Source organism: Carcharhinus amblyrhynchos, chromosome 1 (assembly GCF_965287045.1).
Source record: "Carcharhinus amblyrhynchos chromosome 1, sCarAmb.v2.hapA, whole genome shotgun sequence".
Taxonomy (NCBI): domain Eukaryota; kingdom Metazoa; phylum Chordata; class Chondrichthyes; order Carcharhiniformes; family Carcharhinidae; genus Carcharhinus; species Carcharhinus amblyrhynchos.
In genome coordinates this window covers 168,708,004-168,727,177 of record NC_137324.1, presented here as the reverse complement: position 1 = coordinate 168,727,177, position 19,174 = coordinate 168,708,004, and the positions used below count along the sequence as shown (strand labels likewise).

Genomic DNA, 19,174 nt, shown 5'->3' with positions numbered 1-19,174 from the left:
TATTACGTTGCCTGAGAGTGCAGTGGGAGCAAATTCAATTGCAGCCTTTAAAAGGAAATTGGATCATTGTCCAAAAGGGTTGCGGAGAAAAGGCAGGAAAGTGGCACTGGTTGAATTGCTCGTTCAGAGGCCCAAATGATGGGCCAAATGGATTCCTTCTGTGCTGCAACCACTATTCTAAAGGACAGCTTTATTGATAACAACTTTTACATCCGTTTTTTTTAAATTTGCAATTTTTAAAAAGCCATGATAAAATAGGAACTTGCTTTCTCTGGATTATTAATGTTGACATCTGGATTCATCATCTCGGTGCCATAACATGCCCGTCGATGGCAAGAGAAGCTCTGCTTTGTATAAGATGATGGATAGGCTCTTAATTGATAAGGGGATCACAGGTTACGAGGAAAGGTTGGGACAATGCAGTTGAGAAACTTTTCAGCCATGATTGAATGGTGGGTGGAGCAGACTCGATGGGCCGAATGGCCTATATCTGCTCCTATAACTTATAGTCTTATACCACAAGACATAGGAGCAGAATTAGGCCACTCGGCCCATCAAGTCTACTCCATCATTCAATCACTGCTGATATTTTTCTCATCCCCATTCTCCTGCCTTATCCCCGTAACCTTTGATCCCCTTATCAATCAAGAACCTATCTATCTCTGTCTTAAAGACACTCAATGACCCGGCCTCCACAGCCTTCTGCGGCAAAGAGTTCCGCAGATTTACCACCCTCTGGCTGAAGAAATTCCTCCACATCTCTGTTTTAAAGGATCGTCCCTTTAGCCTGAAGTTGCGCCCTTATTCCCTCGTGCTCTTAAACATCCTAAATCATTGTTTTACATCGAGTTTGGGCAACTAACCCTTCGTGGGAGTTATCCTGGGCTTGTGTTGTGATGTGCCCATTCATCCTTCGTGAGCCTTTTTTAAAAATTTTGATTTTGAGCCCACCCGCTCCTGAAGTGCTGCATCTGCACGCTTCCTCTGAAGGACAACGCAGCGGGAGTCACTCTTCCCCGACCTACTTTTCCCGCCTTGCTTTCAGCACATCTCTGTTCATAAAGGACGAGAAACACGATGCTATTTCCATTAAGTTGAGACAGCGAGGAGAGAGTCAGGGTGTCTGTGTGGCAAACTGCTGCTCGATCCATCAGCTAATTTCACCAGGCACACAGCTCCGACTCTCACAGCTTATTTTCCTCTGTCAGTGGCAGGGCCCAATTAATGCAGGGGCTGGTTGATCTGCCGATAGAACTGTATTAATAATAGACCCGCTGGCAGCCCATCATCGTCGAGCGATGGCTGTCCCTAAGCACTCATTTCATAATGCATGTCCCTTTTGTAAATGCTTTCTCTCTCTCTTTCTATTTTCCTCAGAAGTTTCTCATCAACTCATTCAAATCCGTCCGCAGTCCGAGGAGGGACTGTCTTCCTCTCTCTTTTATTTACACTTTATATTTTTCTATCCAGGTTTGTCACTAGCAGGTTAATAAGTAGGGCGAGGCTGGATTGGAGACTTTCCAGCGGTGGAGTGGATTAAGAGCGTACCCTTCAGAACTGTCAATCCTCCATGGATCTATCACCTTAAGGCTTGCTTTCTGTTAGCACCTCCTCCCACCCACCTCGACACACGCGCACACACACACCCCAGCACACACACACACACACCTGCCATTCAAACAAGACAAAATAAAACTCTGTAAAAACCGGGAAGCCTCATAAGACATGACACGTCCCAAGATCTTTTCATTTACCTATATTTGCCGGTAGGCCGTTTTAAACCCTTTCCTCCTCCCCCTCCTCCCCCCCCCCCGCCAGGTTTTATCGTTTGAATTGAAGCTAGATGTCGGGATGAAATGCGATCTCTGGGAGCGCACAAGTGAAATTACTGGAGAAAACCCCATCCCCCTGGGACCCAGCGTCTGCCAGTTACACCAGCCCTGCTCTGTCCCATCGCATCCAGCTCCCGTGCATTAGCATAATCAATTGCTGACTCGTCTATATGGCAGAGGGAGGGATATGAGGCTGGAGAACTCGCTGCTGCCTGCTTCTGATTTGATGGTTCATTCCTTCTAATTGGATCAAGTCGGAAGTTGCAGGCAGTCTGTGCAGTTCTGAATGGTGCGTGTATGTGTGTGTGTGTGTGTGTGTGTGTATGTACGCGCGCGCGTGTGTGTGTGTGTGTGAGATGTGTGTATGTGTGCGTTCTGATTCCAGGAAGACTCACCCTGCAGCGTGTATTCCTGTATCGGTGTGTGTATGTGTGCTGTGTGAGTGTGTGTCTGTGAGTGGATTGATGTCTGAAGGAGGAGGAGGAAGTTCCGTGTGTCCTCTCCCTCTCTCTCTCTCTCTCTCTCTGTGCCCCCCTCCTTCCCCTCCCCTCCCTCCCACCCCGCCGGGTTTGCGAGTATCCCTGTCACTAATGACAGCGCTTCCACTGTGCTGAAAAGACAGGCACCTGCTGCTCCTTAATGACTCCAGCTTCTCTCTGTGCCGAACAGAGCAGGCACAGTGAGAATAACAGGATGATGTTGCTGCTGGTCTGTGGGGTTTTTTTTATGAAGGTGTGAGTGACGGAGGGAGGGAGGGAGGGAGGGAGGGGGGGGAGGGGGTTTGTTTGGAAAATCTCCAACTTTGCAGGTGAGACCTCAGCAGTGACTTTCAATTTAGAATAAATGGCAGCCCCCTTGACACCAGGACTGAGCTGCTCAAGCCAAGAGATGATTTGAGCGTCTCGTACAGAATTCACAGGAGCGAGACAGGCACGGCGGAGAGCTATCAGGTTGCTCGCCCACCTTCCCAGTGCGAACGTCGATGATGATTCTGCCGTCGTTGCCCATTTGATGCCTCGACGTCCTCACTCTCACTCACCTCCCTCCTGTTGCTCGCAAGCCTTTCGGAGAGCAGTCACACTGAATGCGCCGGCAGGATGTCTGAGGAAGCCAGCGAGAATTCTCTCGAGCCCTCCAGCCCCCCCTGCCCGACCCCCTCGGCCGAAGGGACGGCGGAGGACAGTTCTTCGGCCACCCAGGCAGACGAAAGCGGAGCCCTGGGACTGACGGGCCTCATCGCTACCTGCTGCATCTGCATGGAGGTGGAGCGTGCACGGACTTGCTTAAACTCTGAGAAGATCTGCATCATACCCATCATGGCTTGTCTGGTGAGCCTGGGTCTTTGCATTGCTGGCCTCAAGTGGGTTTTTGTGGACAAGATATTTGAGTACGAACCTCTGACGCACCTTGATCCCAAGCGCATAGGGCAGGGTCCTATCATCTCTGCTGACCAAGCAACAGTGGCCGAATGGCCACCATCGACCGCCTTTACCGCCACTATTCCGATATCTGACTTGAGCCAGACGGTGAATGATCCGGATGACCCTTTGGTGCTCTCCTCAGCTCCCTTCACTAGCCCACCCTCACTCCCCCCGACCTCATCCCCTTCCTTCCTCTCCTCGGTTGTACTTGAATCCTTCTCCCCCGACCCGATCGTCACCAAAACTCGTGAAGTGACAGAATCAGCGTCTGTAACCTTTCCCCAAATGACAGATACGAACCTCATTATTGCACCGGCATTTAGTAAGTAACCTCTTCTTTTCTTCCCTGTGATTCTTGTTGGGAGGTGGGGGGGTGGGGGTGGTGGCTGGGGACAAATTCTAGCAGGCTTTTCTACACTGCTGTTTTGATGTTCAAAGCATATTTGTCTTAAAAGCAGGAAAAGTTAAGAAAGGCATGCTGTACATTTCGTCAGATTGTCTGAACTCTTTTTTTTGCATGAGAGAAATTCATTTGTAAAAGGTTATGCTTAGAATTCTTTCGATTGATTATTTTTTCCCACTGACAGCACAGTGTCCTACGTCTACTTTCAGTTCACAGTTCAATGTGTTTGGCTGGATTTGGATTTCAATTCTGTGTCAACCGAGTCTCGAGAAATATAGACCTTCCCAAACGAAGCTGAGTGGAAAAAAAAATCCCCCTCTTAAGATGATACCTATCAGAAAGAAAGAGAGCACTGGAAGAAAGAACTGTCTTTAAATCACTACCCCCCCCATTTGACAGAAGCCCGTGCCTTGTGCTTAATGACATTACAGGAGAGTAACTGGGCTGCTGTTAGCATGTTTTGTAACCCCCGTGAGCCCTTGTTAGCAGTTCCTCTGATTTGCCATCAGGCACAATATTCTAATGGAACTTCCTATGCTGAGCCCACAGACTGATTGATGGAAACAGTGGCGTTTTCACGAAGAAATGTTTCATTAACTCGTATTCTGACCCTTCCATGAATAGAATCCATCACCTTTAACAAACTGCGGGGAATTTAGTCAAAAGCACTGTGCGGCGAGAGATAAATCAGGAGGACAATCCATCTATTTCTTCTGAAATAATCAATATTTATTCTTTTTCAAAAGGATCTTTAGTGTGTGTGTGTCCGTGTGTGTGTGTGTGTGTGTGTGTGTGTGTCGTCTCTTGATTTCTTGCCTGGTTCTGCGATGGATCTCAAGGTCACTCAGCGCTGTGAGCTAATTGATTCTAGTCCATCCCAGAGACTCATGGAAAGCCAATCTATTAATGTTGCTGTTAGGTTGTCCAGTTGTACAATGACTTTGCAAGATTTTTTTTTCCCCTCTTTCTATTAGTCTTTGGCTGCCTGCCAAGCTCTAGCTATTTCAGCTTTCCTAGTTATTTGAACCCAGCTGCAGTGGTACTTGACAAAATAGTTTCACTCTGTGACTTTCGGACCCTAGGCCGGACCAAATCTGAGGGTAACCACTGTCGGAGCAACTTTCTTCTTTCTACTGTTTTGCTGGGAAATTAAATCACCTGTAGTTTACAATTCTGTTTACGTCCTGTCTGGAAATTTTAGGTCAAAATCAAAGCAGCTGAGCTGGGGTTAAATAGAGGAGCGTAGAGCCAATGATTGTGTTGAGGCAGCTGTGGCAACTGGTTATTCATTGTTTCATGGTATATATCTTTGTTTTCAGCTACCTTTATCTCAAGGGTTGCTGTTAGAAGATGGTGTTGAGTTTGGAAATTGTGATATTCAAAATTCCCCGTTTGGAAGGAAGTTGTGCATGTGGGTGGTTCTTTTATTAAAAATATAATTGTTCTCACAAACCAGTGTCAAAAACCAAAGGGCATCAATTTGAAGCAATTGGCAAAAAAACCAGAGATGGCATAAGGGAAAACTTTTTCCTCTGCAGCGAGTGGTTGGGATCTGGAATGCACGGCCAGTGAGTGTGGTGGAGACAGGTTCAGATTATAGTTTTCAAGAGGGAACTGGATAGTTGCCTGATGAGGAAAACAAAATCTGCAGGGCTGCGGCAAGAAGGTGAGGGAGTGGGACTCGCTGAGTAATTCTTGCCGAGAGCTTGCAGGAACCCGATGGGTTCCTTGTGTGTTATAGCCATTCTATGTGCATCTGTACAATGTCAACATGACTAACTCATAACTTGTCTGAAAACAGATAAACTTTGATATGAGATGGTTGACCTGGTCCTGTGGTCACCTCCTCCATCAATTAGTCTGCTCCAACATGAAGAATTTATACAGTGAGAAAGGAGGGCAAGGGGCTCAGAGTGTGTCCCAGTGCCATCCTTCCTTAGAATTGTAAAGTCCCTGCAGCGCAGAAGGAAGCCATTCAGCCCATCGAATCTGCATCGACTCAGCATCTTATCCAGGCCCATGCCCATCTCTTCCCTCCTGGCGAGAGCATGCAAATGCCACGCAAGCAGTCATCCAAGGTCAGAATTGAATCCAGTTCCCTGGTGCTGTGAGGCAGCGGTGCTAACCACCGTGCCACCATGCCAACCAGAGTTGCCCTGGAGTCTCCAGGAATTAGAGAATAATCTCCAAGATTTACCTATGAAGAACCCAGTAGAAAAATCATTGGGGCAATAGGAATTTTTTTTTGTTCTACTTCCCTTTATTTGCCAAGATATTTGGGCGGCATAGTGGCACAGTGGTTAGCACTGCTGCCTCACAACACCAGGGAACCCGGTTCAATTCCAGCCTCGGATCACTGTCTGTGTGGAGTTTGCATGTTCTCCCTGGGAAGGAAGGCATGGGCCTGCATAAGATGCTGAGTTGGTGCAGAGTTGATGGGCCGAATGGTTTCCTTCTGCACTGTAAGGATTGTACAATTCTGTGGAGGGTTGGCAACTGGGACACACTTCCCTGTTGAGCGATGATGTATCTTCGCCCTTTGATTGGTGTCGAAAGGTGAATAAGTAAAGGTCAGGTAACCAATAGCCGGTGTTCTGGGAGGGGGCGGGAAGGTGGGCGGTTGGAAGAAATATATCATATGGTGACACCGCCATGGACCCATGATCCTACTGAATGGTGGAGCGGGCTTGAGGAGCCGAGTGGCCAATCCTGCTCCTAATTCGTATGTTCATATGTGTGTATGAGGGGAGGCGATGGCCTCGTGGTATTATCACTAGATTCTTAATCCAGAAACTCAGTTAATGTTCTGGGGACCCAGGTTCGAATCCCACCACGGCAGATGGTGGAATTTGAATTTGATTTTGATTAAAAACATATCTGGAATTAAGGATCTGCTATTGACCATGAAACCATTGCCAAATGTGGGAAAAACCCATCTGGTTCCCGTCAGGAAGGAAATCTGCCATCCTTATCTGGTCTGGCCTACATGTGACTCTAGAGCCACAGCAATGTAGTTGACTCTCAACTGCCCTCTGAAATGGCCTACCAAGCCTTTCAGTTCAAGGGCAACTAGAGATGGGCAATAAATGCGGGCCCAGCCAGCGACACCCATGTCCCCCAAATGAATAAAAGAATATGTAAAGTGTCCAACCAGAACAGACGACCCTAATCCTTCCTGGTCCAATTTCTCCAAGAGAGGAGGGAGAAACTCTCTAAGTTTACACACAGGCATTATTATTCTTCGCAGACACTGCAGTCTGAATGTCAAAGCTTTAAAAACATGACTTCAAGGAAGTAGGGAGTTCCTCACCAATTGGCAACCATCATTGTTGGCAGTGGGAAGAGTGCGAAAGTACAGCCACAGCACAGAAGCAACTTTCTTCCCAGGCTGACAGGATAAGCAGAATTTCAATGCACCAGGTGGCTCTGGGGATAGCACTCTCACCAGCATCAGAAGGTTGCAGGCTCAAGTCCCACGCCAGAAATTTCAGCACACAATCTAGTCTGACACCTCGGTGCAACAGAGGGGGAGTGCTACAGTGTAGGAGGTGCCATTTTTCAGATGAAACTCTAAATTGACACCTGTTTTGCCCTGTCAGGTAGGCATCAAAGATTCCATAACATTCTTCGGAATTAGAACAGAATCATAGAATCGTTACAGTGCAGAAGGAAGCCATTCAGCCCATCGAGTCTGTGCCAACTTTCCAACAGAGCATCCCACCTGGGACCTGTAGCCTTAGCCCCACATATTTACCTCACTAATCCCCCTAACCTAGACATTTTGAGACACTAAGGGGCAAGTTAGCATGACCAATCCCCCTAACCTGCACATCTTTGGACTTTATTGTTTATTTCATTGTTGTACCCTATCACTGGTACATTTCCTGAAATGACAGAAGTACCTCATTGGCTGCTTTTAAGCCACCTTGAGGTTATCTGATATGCTGTATATAAGGGCCAGTTTTACTTAAGTGAGAGCTTGACTCTATCCCCTTACTCCCTCAAGTAGATAACAGCTTCATCGCTTTCCATTTCATTTGCTCTTCCCCATTCTCAAGTGAATATAAACAATAAAATGTGATTTAAATAGTCAAACTCGGATTTAATATCTTCCTTTTCCTTATTGGGTACATTTCTTCGTGAGACTGTGGTTGCTGATGATCAGAGTCTTGCAAATATGGAGCTCACGACCACATTTTTTTTTATTCATTCATGGGACATGGGTGTCGCTGGCTGGCCAGCATTTATTGCCCATCCCTAGTTGCCCTTGAGAAGGTGGTGGTGAGCTGCCTTCTTGAATTGTTGCAGTCCACATGCTGTGCGTTGACCCACAATGCCATTAGGAAGGGACATCCAGGATTTTGACCTAGCAATTGCGAAGGAACGGTGATATATTTCCAAGTCAGGATGGTGAGTGGTTGGAGGGGAACTTGCAGGTGGTGGTGTTCCCATGTATCTGCTGCCCTTGTCCTTCTAGATGGAAGTGGCCATGGGTTTGGAAGGTGCTTTCTAAGGATCTTTGGTGAATTGCTGCATTGCAAGTGAAGTGGTTGAGACAAATACCAGGGGCGCAGTAAGAGAAATCTAGGTTAAGTGCACAAGGGAGAAAGAAATAGAGGATACGTTGAGAGGGTTAGATACAGCAAGGTGAGGGGGGAGGCTTAAGTGGGACTTAAAACACCAGGATGGCAACATAAACACAGTGGCTACAACAGCAGGTCAGAGACTAGGAAAACTGTGGTGAGTAACTCACCTCCTGATTCCCCAAGGCCTATCCACCATCTACAAGGCACAAGTCAGGAGTGTGATGGAATACTCCCCACTTGCCTGGATGGGTACAGCTCCAACAACACTCAAGAAGTTTGACACCATCCAGGACAAAGCACTTCACTGGCATCACATCCACAAACGTGCACTCCCTCCACCACTGACGCTCAGTAGCAGCAGTGTGTAGCATCTACAAGATTCACTGCAGCAATTCACCAAAGATCCTTAGACAGCACCTTCCAAACCCACAACCACTTCCATCTGGAAGGACAAGGGCAGCAGATATATGGGAGCACCACCATCTGCAAGTTACCCTCCAAGCCACTCACCATCCAGACTTGGAAATGTATTGCTGTTCCTCCGCAGACACTGTGTCAAAATCCTGGAATTCCCTTCCTAACAGCATTGTGGGTCACCGCACAGCGCATGGACTGCAGTGATTCAAGAAGGCAGCTCACCACCACCTTCTCAAGGGCAACTAGAAAGGGGCAATAAATGCTGGCCAGCCAGCGACGCCCATGTCCCATGAATGAACGAAAAAAGAAATAGACCTGTGGGCCTTGTGGCCAGTTTCTGTGCTGTTAGATTCAATATAATTCAATGACATCGCAGCACTAGTGAAGATATGTGAGATGAATAGCCATGCAGTGAAAAATAGATAGTAGTTAACAGCTCAATTAATTATGTTCCTCCTTCTGCGAGATTCGGTGACTTTTCCTGGAGTTATTAGCACTCATCATTGAAGGAATGATGCTGGAAAGTTGAAGAATTGACTGAAAGTTGATTTTTATCAATTCTATGTGCGTAGAATGATTAGAAAAATGTCCTGCTGCTGACTTTTTTTGGTAGTAATTTCTGTTTGTGCCTCATTCTGTTGCTCTGTCCAAGTAAGCTCAATAAGGCTGTCTGTGCACAAACTCCACTAATCTAGGTCTGCGCTCTAAGTATTGAGCCAACAAAGCCATGAAAACCATGGAATCAATGATTTCCTTCCGTGAGCCACTGACAAGATAGTGATTAACCTCAGCAGGGTGCTGATTGTACATCACGACGTGTGAAGCGAGCTTGTTGGCTGGGTCGTTGCAGCGTTACGGAGGGCAAGTTGAGATTTAAGGTTTACGGCCCAATATTCCTCAGCCTCAGTCTGCCCTGCTCTCCTCATGACTCTGTCCGAGTGTTCAGGACCAGCGGGGAGGGCAGGCGAGCTCTTGCCTCAAGTATCGTTGGTGGTTCCCCCCCCGACCCCGCTCCATGAATCCCTGTGCCAGTATGGATACCTCTACAGCTCTGTGATACACACAGGCACAGTCCTCGGGCTCAGTATTGCAGAGCTATCTGCATCCACCCCCCCTCCACACAGCGGGCTCTGAAGTATATGTCCTATGACTGATGATACAAGCATTCGAATTAGGAGCAGGAGTAGGCCACTTGGCCCATCAAACCTGCTACACCAACCCATATGATCATAAAATCATAGAATCATTGCAGAATCCCTACAGTGCAGAAGGAGGCTATTTGGCCCATCAAGCTTGCATCAGCAACAATCCCATCCTATCACTCTAAACCTCTGTATTTACCCCCCCCCAAGCCCCCCTGACACTAAGGGGCAATTTTAACATGGTCAGTCAACCTAACCAACATATCTTTGGACTGTGAGAGGAAACCGGAGCACCTGGAGGAAACTCACAAAGACTCAGGGAGAACATAAGAACATAAGAAATAGGAGCAGGAGTAGGCCATCTAGCCCTTCGAGCCTGCCCCGCCATTCAATAAGATCATGGCTGATCTGTCGTGGCTCAGTTCCACATTCCCGCCCTCTCCCCATAACCCTTAATCCCCTCTCTTATCAAAAACCCATCAACCCGCGTCTTAAAAATATTTAGCGAGGCAGCCTCCTCCACCACTTCAACGGGCAGAGAATTCCAGAGATTCACCACCCTTTGAGTGAAGAAGTTCCTCCTCAATTCCGTTCTAAACCGCCCCCCCTTTATCTTGAGGCTGTGCCCCCTGGTCCTACTGTCTTTTTTGAGCAGGAAGAGTCTCTCCACCTCTATCCTATCCATCCCATTCATCAGAACATGCAAGTTCCACATAGACAGTGACCCAAGCTAGGAATCGAACCCGGGTCCCTGGCGCTGTGAGGCAGCAGTGCTAACCACTGTGCCACCGGTACGAGCAGATCGTGGCTGATCTGCACGTAACTTCAGCCCCACCTCCCTGGGTACCCCTCCAATAACCTTTCACCCCTTAATATCAGATCAGAGCTCCCCTCCCGTGTCTTGTCCCTGTGGGAACAAAGCTTGGTGTAGTCGCAAGCTACACTGACTAGAGCATCCAAAGTTCAAGCTCCCAACTCAGCTTGAGCTGCAGGAGGGACCTGTTCATTGGCCTGAACACTCCCAGATTATGTTGGGCAAAAGTCATAATACCTCCTCACTACACAAGTGACTCCAGTTGGAAAGTGGTCTTTCGGCACGGATGACAGCAAGCTTGGATATGACTTTCCCAGTCAAATAGCCCATCAATACTAACTCATATACAATAGTCGAACGCTTGGCCAAGGTAACAGAGACTCGCTGTCAGCCTCTGAACAGAACCCATACAAAAATCGACATGGGGAGGGGATGGGGTAAGAAGGACGAGGAAAACAAATTATTGGATAAAAGGCTATTCGAATTCTCTTCAAAAGGAAGCATTCTGAAGGAATTACAATCTTTAAAGTCATCAGTTCTTTAAATTAAAACAATACCGAAGCTGTCGTACTAAAAACATTATCAGAAAGTAATCAATTATACTCAGAAATATGTGGATGCCACAGCATGGGAGCAGAACATCTGGTCTGTCTAGTTTACACAAATAATCTTGAATGTTCACCCACACTATTCCTTCAGCTCCTCTTTTCCCTCATGCACCTAGCTGATCTCGTCGTGAACATTGACAATTCTGCCTCCGTCACTCTGCATGTGAAAACAGCTTCTCCTCCCCTATGTTGTAAGTCTCAGACATTTAAACTCGTACCTATGACCCTCTCAAGCACCGGAAGCAGCCTGGATTATGAGATAGGTTGATGATCTTGTGTCATATTCCCTCCCCGTTCCCCCTCGCCACTGGCCCTTGTCACATGATGTCGCATACCTTTCCTGTTGCGAGCCACGGCTTTGAGCAGAGTGTCGTGCGGCCAAAAAAAAACGCAAAGGGCAATCACGCTTTTAATCGGCGGGGCAGGTCTGAGGCACGGTGCGGGTTTGTAGGTTCTGCTGACACCTTTTCAATTTAATCCGTGCAATTTAGCAGCTTATCGGAGCGGCCACACAAAAGAAAAATACTGCTTTGTCACTCTCAAATGCCAGATATCTAATATATAACACGATCCCCTGTGTACATCACACTCTGGGTTTGAAAATATCGTAGGCTGTGTCCATCCTCTGTGCGAAGGCCGAATTCCTCATTCTGCAAAGGGTTTCAGATTCAGGAGAAATATCTTTGCACGCATGGATGGTTTGCCTATGCGATGTTTTGCCCCATGGAGCGCTTGAAGCAGCGACCACTGAATGAGGGAAAATTGGGTAAACATTTGAAGAAGAGGAAGTTTAAGGGGGACGATTGGGACAGTGGAACTAGTCTTAGAACATAGAACATAGAACATAGAACATTACAGCGCGGAACAGGCCCTTCGGCCCACAATGTTGCGCCGACCAGTCTTATTTTTAAAAAAAAACATTGACCCACTAATCTAAACCAATCCCTTTTCGTCCATAAACCTATCCACCAATCTCTTAAACGCCCCCAAACTAGGCGCATTTACAACTGCAGCAGGCAGGGCATTCCAGTCCCTCACCACCCTCTGGGTAAAGAACCTGCCCCTGACATCCGTCCTATAACTACCCCCCCTTAATTTAAAGCCATGCCCCCTCGTGCTAGATTTCTCCATCCGAGGAAACAGGCTATCACCATCCACCCTATCTAAACCTCTAATCATCTTATATGTTTCTATAAGATCCCCTCTTAGCCGCCTTCTTTCCAGTGAAAACAACCCCAAATCCCTCAGTCTCTCCTCATAGGACCTCCCCTGCATACCAGGCAACATCCTGGTAAACCTCCTCTGCACCCTCTCCAAAGCCTCTACATCCTTCCTGTAATGTGGGGACCAGAACTGCACACAGTACTCCAAGTGCGGCCGCACCAGAGTTGTGTACAGTTGCAACATGACGCTGCGACTCCTAAATTCAATCCCCCTACCAATAAACGCCAAGACACCGTACGCCTTCTTAACAACCTTATCTACTTGATTCCCAACTTTCAGGGATCTATGTACACATACACCTAGATCCCTCTGCTCCTCCACTCTATTCAAAGTCCTCCCGTTAGCCCTATACTCAACACATCTGTTATTCCTACCGAAATGGATTACCTCACACTTCTCCGCATTAAACTCCATCCGCCACCTCGCAGCCCAGCTCTGCAACCTGTCCAAGTCACCCTGCAAACTTCGACACCCTTCCTCACAATCTACCACACCTCCGACTTTGGTGTCATCAGCAAACTTACTAATCCACCCAACTATACCCTCATCCAGATCATTAATAAAGATTACAAACAGCAGTGGCCCCAAAACAGATCCCTGAGGCACACCACTCGTAACCGAACTCCATGGTGAATAATTACCATCAACCACCACCCTCTGTCTCCTATCTGCTAACCAATTCCTGATCCAAGTACCTAAATTACCACCAATCCCATACATCTGCATTTTCTGCAGAAGCATACCATGGTGAACCTTATCAAACGCCTTACTAAAATCTATATATACCACATCTACTGCCTTACCCCTATCCACCTCTTTGGTCACCTTCTCAAAGAACTCAATAAGGTTAGTAAGGCACGACCTTCCCGCTACAAAACCATGCTGACTATCTCTAATCAATTCATTACTCTCCAAATAACTATAAATCCTATCCCTAATAATTCTTTCTAAAACCTTGCCCACTACAGAAGTAAGACTCACTGGTCTATAATTCCCAGGGAAGTCTCTGCTCCCCTTCTTAAATAATGGGACAACATTCGCTGTCCTCCAATCTTCCGGTACTATACCAGAGACCAACGACGACCTGAAGATCAGAGCCAGTGGCTCTGCAATCACCTCTCTTGCCTCCCATAGAATCCTAGGGTAAATCCCGTCCGGACCAGGGGACTTATCTATTTTCAACCCATCTAGAATATCCAACACATCCTCTGTATCAACTACAATACTTTCTATTTTACACCCCTTCACCCCAGTGACCTCCTCAGCTACATTCATATCGTCCTGCGTGAACACCGAAGAGAAATAATGGTTCAATGCCTCTCCAATCTCTTCCGGTTCCACACACAACTTCCCCCTACTGTCTGTAACTGGCCCTAATCTTGCCCTAACCAACCTTCTGTTCTTGACATACCTATAGAACGCCTTAGGAATCTCCTTAATCCTATCAGCCAAAGTCATCTCATGCCCTCTTCTAGCCCTTCTTAACTCCCTCTTCAACTCCCTCCTAGCCAATCTAAAGCTTTCTACTGCACTACCCGAGCCCTCAAGCCTCATCCGAACATAAGCCTCCTTCTTCTTCCTAACCAACAAATCAACTTTTTTTGTGTACCACGGTTCCCTAGCCCTACCAATTCCTCCTTGCCTGACAGGGACATACCTATCACAGACCCACAGTAGCTGCTCCTTGAAAAAACTCCACATTTCAGACGTTCCTAGTCCCTGTAATCTCCTAGTCCAACCAATGCTTCCTAATTCTCTCCTAATGGCCTCATAATTACCCTTCCCCCAGCTAAAACTACTGACCCGAGGTTCATGCCTATCCCTTTCCATCACTAAGGTGAACGTAACCGAATTGTGGTCACTATCACCAAAAAGCACACCAACTTCCAAGTCTAGCACCTGGTCTGGCTCATTTCCCAGCACCAAGTCCAATATAGCCTCACCTCTAGTTGGCCTATCTACATATTGAGTCAAAAAACCTTCCTGCACACTTTGAACAAAAACTGACCCCTCTAACGAGCTAGAGCTATAGCAATTCCAATCAATGTTAGTAAAGTTAAAATCCCCCATAACAATTCCCCTATTACTTTCACTCCTAACCAGGATCGTCTCTGCAATCCTTTCCTCAACCTCTCTAGAACTTTTTGGAGGTCTATAAAAGACTCCCAACAGGGTGACCTCTCCTCTCCTATTTCTAATTTCTGCCCATACTACCTCAACAGACAAGTCCTCATTAAACTTCCTCTCTGACACTGTGATATAGTCCTTGACCAATAATGCTACTCCACCCCCCTTTCTACCTCCTTCTCTACTCCGACTAAAGCACTTGTACCCCGGCACCTGCAACATCCATTCCTGACCCTGCTCTATCCACGTCTCTGAAATGGCCACAACATCAAAGTCCCAGGTACTGGTCCACGCTGCAAGTTCATCCACTTTATTGCGAATACTCCTCGCGTTAAAGTATATACATTTCAAACCTCGCTCCGCCCCACCCCCACAATGCCGTGCAATGCCGTCCCCTTCTATGCCCCCCTCACTTTCACCCCCTCTACCCAGGATCCCACCCCCCCTCTGAATCAGTTTAAACCACTCTGCATAGCCTTCACAAATTTACCCCCCAGGATATTTGTTCCCCTCTGGTTCAGATGTATACCATCACTCTTAGATCTTAGATCGCTCCAACTAAGAACTGAGATAGACACGACAGATTGACTTTCTTCAGTGCTTAAGTTTAATTATGGGCACAAGTAGGCTTGTGTTAACACTGCAATGAAGTTACTGTGAAAATCCCCTTATCGCCACACTCCAGCACTTGTTTGGCGACACTGAGGGAGAATTTTGAGGTGAATGTCAGAATGGAGACAAACTGACAGGACCAGAAACATTGTTTTTACATTGAAAATGGAATTTATTTGTTTAAACAGACTTGAATGTGTTATTTTAGGGATTAGTAGGGTAAATATGAGGGATTATGGGAATATGGCCTTGGTGGGATTGTGGTTGGCTCAGACTTGATGGGCCGAATGGCCTCCTTCTGCACTGTGATCCTGTGGTTAAAGCAAGTGTCTGTCATTAAAATGATTTCTTATGGGAAAAACTGTACAAAAATCTGAAATTTCTCCCAAGCCAGACAGGGTATCATCTTCAAAAATAAGATGAACATGTTTAGTTATTAATGTCACAAGTAGGTTGACATTAACACTGCAAAGAAGTTACCCTGCAAATCCCCCTAGTTGCCATACTCTGGCGCTGTTTGGCTACACTGAGGGAGAATTTAGCATGGCCAATGCACGTAACCAGCCCGTCTTTCGGACTGTGGGAGGAAACTGGAGCAAACCCATGCAGACACAGGGAGAACGTGCAGACTCCACACAAACAGTGACCCAAGCCGGGAATCAAACCCGGGTCCCTGGCGCTGTGAGGCAGCCATGCTAACCACTGTGCCACCGTGCCACCCCTTGTAAATGTCAGTGGGACTTGTCTGTTGTGAATATGATGAACTTGTTGTCATATCTGATGAAGAATGTATGACTTTGATTTGTGCTTTTGGAAGAAACAAGTAGAAGCAGTAAATCTGTGATGGTTTTAACTCCTGCTGCATGCTATTTGTAGCATACCTGTTAACACAATTGCATATATTCCTGTGCTATTTTAACATAGAAAATATGCATCATCAATGCTGTTCGGACAAATGAGTTTGCTGGTACACTATAAATAACACGCAGAGAATGAGACAGTTGCGGACAAAACTTGTGAATGTTTGTTACAAACCGAGCGATGGTTTTGCAATTGAAACGCCAGCAAAGTTTGCTGCAGGTTTTTACTCACTCGCACCCATTACCAGTTGCTGCAGCAGATGAGTCATCATCTGTTCTCCAATGGCAATTTCAGAAATTGCTTCATAATGATGGGAAATTGATTTTTTTTTTCTGTGGGGCCACACCGGATGAATGGATGCCAAAGAGTCCTGGTCACAAAATGCCACGGACAGCCTGCCTAAAAAAGCAATCGCAGTCTCCACAGGGCTCAAAAGAAACAACGGCAGCGACAACCTGCATTTACATAGCACCTCCAACGTGGCGCAAGGGCTCCAAAGCATTCCTCTGGAGTATTATGAGACACCAAGATAAAGGCAAATACTGCTGAAATCTGAAACAGAAACAGAAAATGCTGGAAAATCTCAGCGGGTCTGACAGCATCTGTGGGGAGAGAATAGAGCCAATGTTTCAAGTCTGGATGACCCTTCGTCAGAGCTAAGAGCAAAGAAAGTCAGATGATATTTATACAATTACAGTACCTCTCCCCCAATAATATAACTCTCATCTGATTTTCTTTGTCCTTAGCTCTGACAAAGGGTCATCCAGTCTCAAAACGTTGGTACTACTGTCTCTCCACAGATGTTGTCAGACCTGCTGAGATTTTCCAGCACTTTTTGTTTTTGTGTTGGGTACTGATCCGCTTTAGATATTAGAATGAGGGTCCAAAGCTAGGTCAAAGAGAGGTGTTTTACGAGGCTTCCCAGAGAGAGAAATAGAGAGGTGGAGAGGATGAGGGAGGGAATCCCAGAGCTTGGCAGCTGATATCATGGCTGCCAAAGGCAAAACAATCATAATTGGGGAAGAGGCCAGAATTGGAAAGATGCAGAGATCTCGTGACTGGAGAAGGCCACAGGGATGGAGAGAGATAAGGCCATGAAGAGGCTCGGATACAACGATGAGAATTTTTAAAATTAAGCCATAGACCAGACATTAATATAAGTCAGTGAACTCAGGAGTAAAGAGGAAAGCAGTGCTACTTCAGGGAGGGCAGAGCTGTGGCAGTGAGTTAAATACAAAGATAAAGGCAAAATACTTCAGAGGTTGGAATCTGAAACAAAAACAGAAAATGTTGGAGGAACTCTGCAGGTCTAACAGCGTCTATGGAGCTCTGACGAAGGGTCACCCAGACTCAAAACGTTGGCTCTATACTGCCTCCACAGGTGCTGTCAGATCTGCTGAGATTCCCCTGTATTTTCTGTTTTTCATTCTGATTCCAGCATCTGCAGTATTTTGCCTTGAACTCAGGAGTGATGACAGAGCGGGACTTGGTACAAGGTAAGGTGGACGAGCTCAGAATTCCAGACGGTATAAAGTAGGGAGCATGATGGTAGGTCCAAATAGCACTGTTCAAATGTCTGTGAACTACTGAACGGCCACAGAGATAGAAAGCCCCCTTCACCTTAGAAAGTATCAGAGAAGTTTGTCAGTAGTTGGCCGGGCTTATGGCTAGAATGGAGAGCTGTTGTACTGCCTGAATTCCAGTTTAACCATGGAATAGAATAATGGAATGGAATCCCTGCAGTACAGAAGGAGGTCATTCAGCCCATCGAGCCTGTACCAACCATAATCCCACCCAGGCCCTATTCCCATAACCCTAATTTACCCTGCTAATCCCATTGGGTCAATTTAGCATGGCCAATCAACTTAACCCACACATCTTTGGACTGTGGAAGAAAACCAGAAGAAACCCACACAGACACGGGGAGAATGTGCAAACTCCGCACAGACAGTGACCCGAGACTGGTATTGAACCTGGGTCGCTGGCACTGTGAGGCAGCAGCGTTAACCACTGTGCCGCCCACAATAACATATCCTCCCTAATCCCCAGCGTGTATCCCAGCCCAGTGAACATCCACAGTTTCAGAGATTGGGTGAACGGAGGGTTTTCCATGACACAGGCCAGAATCCTATCACACCGGTGGGATTTACCCATCCTGCTGCAGTGATTGGAGATTTGGCTGGCTGCTAAATTCGGAACGTGGAACGCGGAACCTGGCATGAATGAAAGGCAACACCATGTCCACAGAGTGAGCCCAGGCTATGATTCCCGCTCACTTGGTTTCCTTTGGAATTGCTGGCGGTGAAATTGCCAAATTTGATAAACCTTTCGTAAAGGCACAAGGAGAAATGACGTTAAAACAGAGGACGTCATGTTGGTCACACATGAGATTGTTCTTCATTTACAGATTTTTAAACCATCCACAGGTTTGGGATTTTGTTTTTACTGCGACTGTGAAAAATAAGAACGATTTAACAGAGAAAATAATTTTTGCTGAAACTTGCAGTGTTTCTGCTTTCGGTTAAGCTGGAATTTTGAAAAGTAAGCAAATAAAAGGGAAGCAAAGGTTGGCATTTTTGAATATAAACCTCATTGCATTGATATGCTAACCTTTCTGTTTTGAAGACTGATTAATCTACTAGTCCACTCCAGCATTTTCCATCTTATGATAAAATCTACGTATGTGTCAAGCTGTCAATGCACAGATGTGTGCATGTGTGTGTTAATATGTGTATGTATCAGCACATGTGCATGTGTACACACGTGTCTGCGTATGTGTATGTCCACATACACATATACACGGGTGAAACTAGGACTAGGGGGCATGGCCTCAAAATAAGGGGGAGTAGATGGGTAGCACAGTGGTTAGCGCTGCTGCTTCACAGCGCCAGGGTCCTGGGTTCGATCCCTGGCTCAGGTTACTGTTTATGTGGAGTTTGTACATTCTCCTCGTGTCTGCATGGGTTTCCTCCGGGTACTCGGCTTCCTCCCACAGTCCAAAGATGTACAGGTTAGGTTGATTGGCCATGCTAAGAAATTGCCCCTTAGTGTCCAAGGATGCATAGGTTACAGAGATTAGTGGGTATAATATGTAGGGATATGGGGATAGGGCCTGGCTGGGATTGTG

At 46.6% G+C, this 19,174-nt stretch overlaps 1 protein-coding gene across 4 annotated transcripts in view; it reads left to right on the top strand.

The window, feature by feature from the left end:
• The window catches only part of nrg1 (neuregulin 1), a 204,323-nt gene that overhangs the window by 74,109 nt on the left and 111,040 nt on the right, over positions 1-19,174 (top strand). For 2 of the 4 annotated variants that reach the window (XM_080195057.1, XM_080195063.1), the window contains exon 1: positions 2,659-3,575. The exons of 1 other annotated variant lie outside the window; for it this stretch is intronic. In XM_080195057.1, the coding sequence (XP_080051183.1) occupies positions 2,930-3,575 (646 nt within the window). In that variant the 5' untranslated portion in view covers positions 2,659-2,929. Of the gene's footprint in view, positions 1-2,658; positions 3,576-19,174 lie in introns of those variants that run through there. One more of the 4 variants, XM_080195072.1, reaches the window with a different exon arrangement.